Genomic DNA, 7240 nt, shown 5'->3' with positions numbered 1-7240 from the left:
CCCTCCCAGGAAGGCATCTGACAGCATGGTTGTTCCTCACCTGCCACACTGGTACAGGACTTCTTCCTCCTGCACATGCAAGTGAAGCTGAGTCAACACAGGCACGACTGGTTTGTCTGCCCGGCACCCCTGAGGGATTCATTCACAGTTGGGCGTACGCCTTCCAAGTCTCCCAGAAAGGGTACAGAGGAGTTTGGGAAGAAATCCAGCAGTGCTAATGATAAGGTGAGGCCTCCCTGCACAAAGACTCCTTGGGGAAGCATCCACTGATCCCAACCCCGCTCCATGCTGGCTCTGTGGCTGGGAGCCAGGAGCTGGGCCATGGGAAGAGGGGCCTGGGTTATCCAAAATATTTCACTGCTGGTTCTCCTCCCCTCTGCACTGCTGCAAGCTGAAACTCAGAAGAGGAGGTGAGGAAGGGTTTTGAAGCCTGAGGCTGCTGTAAGCCTTCTGTCCTGGGCTCTGGCTCCTTGATAGAGCCAACATTTCCAGCACCTCTCCTTGCAGGTCAGCAGAGGTGCCGAGAAGGCACATCCCTGCTCAGGACACGCCCGCTGGAGTGAGAATGAGGGGCTGGAGCAGTCTGACACTTGCTACATGAAGGGCTCTTTGTGGAGACGGGCAGAGATGCTGGCCAGGAAGGATGGGAACTCCCACTGGGGACAGCGGGCGAGCCCAGCACACGCCAGGGAAATACCAAGCAGCTGGAGAGGGCTCCATACATGTCCTGCCTGGCCTTTAAGCTGTGCCAGCTGGGTGGCAGGAGCTTTGCCAAGGTGCAGAAGGCATTAATTCAGCCCTTTCCTCCTGTTCTCAAAAGGATTTGCCTTGCTGTTTCACGGTGCTTTATGCATGCCTGTCCTGGGAGCAGGGGAGAAGGCTGCCTTGGGGTTCCCTCCTGGGCATCCCACTGATTCAGTGGAGCTGCAGATCCCAGCTGTTAAAGGGTTGGGGTTTTGGTGGCGGTGACGGTTTGGGGTTGGTTCCCCCCACCCCACAATAAATAATGAATCAGAGGAAAAGCTCTGCAGCAGGGAGTGAGCAGTAACACAGAACTCAGGCAAAACCCTCAGTGCTGCAGCAGGAGCTCAGCCAGGATAAAAGCTGCGACACCAAGTATATCACAGCCAGACAGTCTCTGAATCCACCTAAATTGTTTCTGTAGCTGCTGGCTTCCAGATGCCTCTATTTTCTCCATCATGTGGACCTGGCAATGTCCTGGGTTTCACTCCTGCTAAGCTAAGGGCAATCACCTTGGTCAGATTCTTCCTTGGTCTGAAAGCGTCGCAGTACGCGACGGTTAAGAGCTCACAGGGATCGGAGTGACGGCACACGGGCGTTTCAGCAGCACACTGTAAATCACAAGCCTGACGAGCTCTGCTCCCCCTCACTGCCACCAGTCCCAAGCCACGGAGTTTCCTTCTGCTCCCTCAGAGTCTCTTTTTGATGAGTTTCTCCAGTTTCCGTATCCGAGAGGATTCCTGCTCGGGCGTGGGAGCGCTCAGTGAGAGGGAGCCGGTGCTGTCCCCGCCGGGGGGAGGAGCAGGGAGGCGCAGGCGGAAGAGATCCAACATGCTGCTCTGCTCACTCCTCTTCAGGCCCTGAGGGAGCAAAGGACAGGAGTCACTGATCTGGGAGCAGCTGCAGCAGAGCCCATTTCAAACCTCGACCTCCTGTTCACCCACCAGGAGCTGCACAAAGACCTCTGGGTGACCCCGAGCTCAGCTCCAGGAGCAGAGCAGGTATGAAGATGTGGAATGAACTGGAAATCTCTTCTTCAGTAGCAACTCTACTTTCAGAGTCTGCCTTACAGTGCTCCTCTTACCCCCAAGCCCCTCTGAATTCACACTGAAATAAAGTCCCCAACGATCCCAAAGCAGCACTAGGGGATGAGCAGAAGCCCTGGACAGGTTCTAACCTTCATGTCAAGGATCTTCTGGAATGTGTCAGTGCTGCAGTCAGCGAGGAGCTTGATGTAATTGTCCACAAACACAACTGGGGGCTCATGTGGAGCCATCACCACCTGCCAAGACAAGGAAGAAGAGATCACACAAATAATAGGAGTTAAAGGCAGTGCTCAGTCAACTCTGGCACAGGAGTGACAGCAGGACTGGCTCCTAAAATGAAATGCTTAAGGAACCAGAAAGAGGCTGCTTATAAGAGAGGTAAAGGTGAGTGAAGAGAAGCAGATTAAGGAGCAGGGAGGAAGTGCTGGGTCTCTTTCAGCACAGCAGTGGTGCTCAGGGGCTCTGCATCATGTTTCAAAGAGCAGCAGGACTTTGTGGCCTGTGGGCTGGCAGGCACTGGTCTATTGCTAAAGCTCCAGATTTTATCTTGTTGCATGGGGAAGACAAGCTGGGGAGTCGCTCAGGGGACAGCGCTGGCGGCGGCGGTGACACTCACAAAGTCCCCAGAGATCAGGCAGCTGGGACACAGTCCAGACCCTCACTTCAGCTGTGTGTCCCTCTTGCTCCCTCTGCCTGGAGGCTGGACACACAATGTGTCACAGGGGAACATGACAACACTCTGTGGCCACTCCCTTGGTCCCCAGGACAGCGTGGGGCAGAGCTCTCTGCTCTGCAGTTCTCCTGACATGTCACCGATGGGTGAGCAGTGCCACATGCAGCCACTCTGCCCTTAGGGTGCAGCTCCTCCTGGACATTCCTATGGAGAGACTGGGATGAAGGATGGGAACCCTCCACCACCATCTGCCCAGGAGCAATGGTAAAAACACAGGAAAAAAATCAAAATAGCCTCAAAGTTGGAAAGATGATCCCTTATTGATGTGCTTTTCTTACCTAAGCAACAAGCTCCACAGAGAACACATCTTTCGATAATGCTGGGCAGCCAAACCATCTTTCTGGGGAAGAGTGTACATGTGTGTGTGTAAATGGGCAGAAACAGCACCAGACCAGACTCTTCCCTGTCTCCAAAAACATTTCCATATGTTTGCATTGACCCAGCTCACCCCACACTGTATTCTGTCACCAAGACATTTCTTTCTTTCCCTGCACTTCAGACCAATGAAACATCATAGCCATGTATACACTTATAAATCCTTAATTTACAGCCCTTGTAAAAATCTTCTGCCAAGATGAAAAGCTGGAGCTTCAGACAGCACAGCCAGAGGAGAAGGGGAAGAGCTCTGCGGGATGTGCACGGCCCGGCGCCCTCCTCCCTGCTCCCATCTGTGCTTCGTGGGGCTCAGCTGAATGGGTTTGTTTGTGCTGTCCAAGGGCCCAAAGTCTGTCTTCCTGCATTACCTGCCCCAGAACAAGCCTGGGAACACACACTGTAGCTGCCAGTGCCATTAGCCTGGGGCTGTTTGATTCCCAGTTACACTGACACAGAGCCCTCGCTGGGGGCCACAAGTGCTTTGTGCAGCAGCAGGGCCAGCACGGGCTGGGTGACACAGCCTGGGGACCTGCAGCACTCCATGTGCTGCTCTCCTCTCCAGCGTGATGCTAAGGGCAGACAAATGAACTCCATTACTCTTCTCATTCACACATAAGCTCCAAGGAAAGACCTGTTCTGTACGCAACAGGCACCAATCTTCCCCGCTCCCATTAGCACAAAGCAGGATATTTTTATTCAGGTCATTTCTAAGAAAATTTAGACTACGATTCACTTATACCTCAGTCACCTTATTCCAAAAGCAAGGAACTGGAGAACTAATGTCTGAATGCAGAGCACAAACTCAGCTGTGACATTCCCCTGGGCACGGGAGCAAAGCCACACTGAGCAGCAGGCCAGGAGGGACAGCTCGGGCTCCTCACCCCTCCCTTGCCTTGGCTGTGGTTTACCGGAGGCTCTGGCTGGCAGCTGCCTGTCCTGCCTGACCCCAGGTCCCACTAATTCCTTCAGAGGAATGCCTTCCCAGCATTGCTGGCGAGCAGGGGACAATCCCATCACCCGGGAGGGCACAACTGTACAGCTCCCAGAGCTTCTCCTGGGATCAAACCTGACTTCTCCCTCCAGCACCAACTGGGAAGGGCAGATTGCTTTGCTTGTTGCTTTTTACGAAGACAACACACTGCTTTCGGGTCATTTTCCAGGCACCAGGTCTGGAAAATGAAAAAGGGCTCTGGTGAGTACAGTAACCCAGACATGTTTGCACTGGCTGTTACACTAGACAGTAAACAGGTGACTCAAGCACGGCTTGGCTCCCCTGCGTGACGGAGTCTGCACAAGGGCCTGGAGTAACCTGAACCCCGGGGTTTGCCCCACAGCACACACTCACGGATGCAAACTCTGATTTTCACAAGCTCCTGAGGGAACCTGGTGCCCCAACTCTCCTAGCAAGCAGAACTTGAGCCCGTGGTTGCCTTGAAAAGTGAGGGTGAGAACTCAAATGTGGTATTAGAAGAGAGTGGGGGCAAACCCAAGGGGAGTGAGCCAGTTCTGCAGAGCAGCTGGCAGAGCCCCTGGACAGGCTCACAAACGTTCATGTGCAATTGCAGATTGCTGCATTCAAAGGAAGGGCCCCCTGGAATTCGCTCGCTCCGATTCCCAGTCCAGCAGTCTGGCTGGCAGGTTATCAAAAGTCTTGAGTTACCTTCAGGATCATTTCAGCCCGAGTCATGCCTTTCACCACTATCTTTGTGTAGCTGGCAGGAGCCTTCCTCACCACTTGGGACCCAATGGAGGGCAGATCCAGGAGAACCATCTTCAGAGAGTGAGTGTCCAGCAGCAGCTGCAAGAGTTAACCATACTCTGTTACTCAGGCCCCTTCTACCAAGATCCATCAGTTGCTGTAACCCAACATCCTTAAAAGTTTAACACTTCCCACACTGGGAAAAGTCCTGGTAATTGGACTGCAGGAACAGGAGGGACTGACTCATGTAATGACACTTCCAGGAGACATGATCACCTGTGGCTACACATCAGCATTGTGGTTGATTTTAACGGAGCACTGCTCTGCTGACTGGAAATGACTTATGGCAGCCCAACATCTGGCACATCAGGCACAGATTTCCAGTCCTTCCCCCCAACAGGACAAAGTGAAACAATCTTGATTACCTGGAGCTGTACCATGATTTAGGTACCGAGGTCAAATGAACCAACACCCCGCTTCCTCCTGCACCCAGCCACCCACAGTGTCAGGTTTTCTGCCTTTACTCAACCACTTGATTGGGGTTTCTTTCCTCAAAAACTGTCACACAGTGCAGCTACACTGAGAACTGCTCACAACCTGGATGTTGTTTGTTACTACCCCAGCAAATAAATAAGCAACAACCACGAAATTGAGCCCAGACAGAGCAGCACTGTCTGACAACAGAATGCTGTGGGTTAGAGCTCCTTAGGGCAAAATGATCCTCCATACCACACTCCTCTGATTGCACAAAGGATGTCTGAAGACACAAGACCAGTGAAGAACAGAAATTTGAAATCAAACTAGAGGAAGAGCAGCACAGTTTTATTTAGAGAGCAGTGAGTGTGAAAGCCCGCTGGGCTGTCGGCACACCCAGAGCATTTCCTCAAAAAGGGAACTGGTGGAAGCTCGTTCTGGAGGGACACACAACACTGTGGGCACTGCAGAACCCCCAGCAGCGACCACAGCAATGTGAACACTGGATTCAGCACATGTGGGAATTCAAAGGAACGCAAAGGGCTGAGCTGTGGAGGAGGAGGAGAGGCGGGTCAGGCCGGCTGCAGTCTGGACCCCGTTATCTGCGGCAGCGTGTCCTTGCTGGGAGCTGCCTTCTCATGGCTTACATGAGAAGAATCAATGCCATCAATCTCCTCCTGGGGAGCCAGGAAACCACAGCACAGATGAGCAGCTCTGTGCACCCCAGGCTGCTGGAGACCACAGCTCAGGCTGCCATAGCTGGATTCCTGTGTGTCCACCAGGGATCCCAGAGATGGAAGATATTTCCATGGCTGGGGAATTCACGTCTTTCCCATACAAATTCTCTCATGGCTAACAGGAGTTCTGCACACTCTGCAGCCTTTCCTACAGGCACAGCTCTTGCAGGATCTGTCCCTTCACCTTTACACATTCCAGGTCCCTGGCATTGCTAACTCACTGCCAAAGCGCACTGGGATGGAAAGTTGTTAAATCAGAGAAGAAAACACAGAAAGCAAAACCCCACAGGTCTTGTTCCCTGCACTGAACACCTTCATAAATACCACCCCAGTATCCATATTCCAACCATAATTATTAGCAAACAGCAGGAAAAGCTTTGTGTAGGACCAGAAAGGCCAGGAAAATGTATTCCCCAGCAACATTTGCACCAGGGAGGACAAAGTGGCATGGAAAGATGTTGGTGGGTGACCAGGAGGGTTCAAAAGATGTTAAAGGAACTGGGGTTCTACACAGTGCAGAGAGAGAGATCAGCTGCTGAGACCTCTGTACCTCTGGCCCCAGGGAGGTATGTCCCACTCCTAATGAGATGTATTCACTGGGAATCAGCCTAATAAAAACCTTCCCAGTCTGCTTTAGAGAAGCAAATTGGGCCTGTTATTCCCATACAGGAATACTAAAACCTTTTAACATTAGACACAAGCCCACCGCTGGTTAATCACTTTAGAAGCTTATTTAAAAAAGACTCCCTTTAATCACTCGCAGGTTATTGCTCATCACACAAGACGAGCAGGCACCGAGCTTCACTCATTTGCTTTCCATTAAGGACGAGGAAGGTTTTGATGTAAAGCTCCTGTTTCGTTTTGCAGACACTGCTCAGAACCATCTTTGATGCCTAAAACCCAAGCAGCTTTGAAGGCACCCATTTGAAGTTCACGGCAGGCCCATTAGGGATGATCCTGCTTTTTTTTGCTTTTCCTTTTACTTTTATGAGCCCACAGGCCTAATAAGCTCAATGTGCAGATGAAACCCTGCCTCTTCCAAATCCCATCCTCACGGAGCAACAGGGTCCCAGCCTCCATTTCTTGAACCCAAAAGCCATCAAATATGACAGCCAACGCACCTACTTCTTCTTACCTGCTCAGCACCCACCATGCTGATAGGTTTGCACTTGAAGAGATGGTTAATGAACTTGGGAATGAAGGAGCTGCAGGAGAGACACAAAATGACACAATTACATCAGAATATTTGCAGTCAGACAGTCTTCTGTGGTGACAAGGCATGCAGAACCAAACCAGGATGGCTTCCACAGACACCCCGAGTGCCAGCTTCCCAAGCTAATTCCAGACATATTAAATATACTAAATAAAAAAGACCCCAACCCCTAGGCACAGTTCTTTTGCTTTAATCCCTCCTAATCTCAAAGTTCATTGAGAA

General features: G+C 51.7%; 1 protein-coding gene across 4 annotated transcripts in view; it reads right to left on the bottom strand.

The window, feature by feature from the left end:
- Positions 1–551: 551 nt before the first annotated feature.
- Positions 552–7240, bottom strand: part of VPS53 (VPS53 subunit of GARP complex) — a 60010-nt gene continuing 53321 nt past the window's right edge. For all 4 annotated transcript variants that reach the window (XM_069033205.1, XM_069033206.1, XM_069033207.1 and 1 more), the window contains 4 exons: positions 6941–7010; positions 4556–4693; positions 1919–2023; positions 552–1601 (listed from right to left, as the gene is read on the bottom strand). In XM_069033205.1, the coding sequence (XP_068889306.1) occupies positions 1431–1601; positions 1919–2023; positions 4556–4693; positions 6941–7010 (484 nt within the window). In that variant the 3' untranslated portion in view covers positions 552–1430. The remainder of the gene's footprint in view (positions 1602–1918; positions 2024–4555; positions 4694–6940; positions 7011–7240) is intronic.

This window comes from Aphelocoma coerulescens, chromosome 19 (genome assembly GCF_041296385.1).
Source record: "Aphelocoma coerulescens isolate FSJ_1873_10779 chromosome 19, UR_Acoe_1.0, whole genome shotgun sequence".
NCBI lineage: Eukaryota > Metazoa > Chordata > Aves > Passeriformes > Corvidae > Aphelocoma > Aphelocoma coerulescens.
Note: the sequence above shows the minus strand (reverse complement) of the source record. Positions and strands in the feature narration are given on the sequence as shown.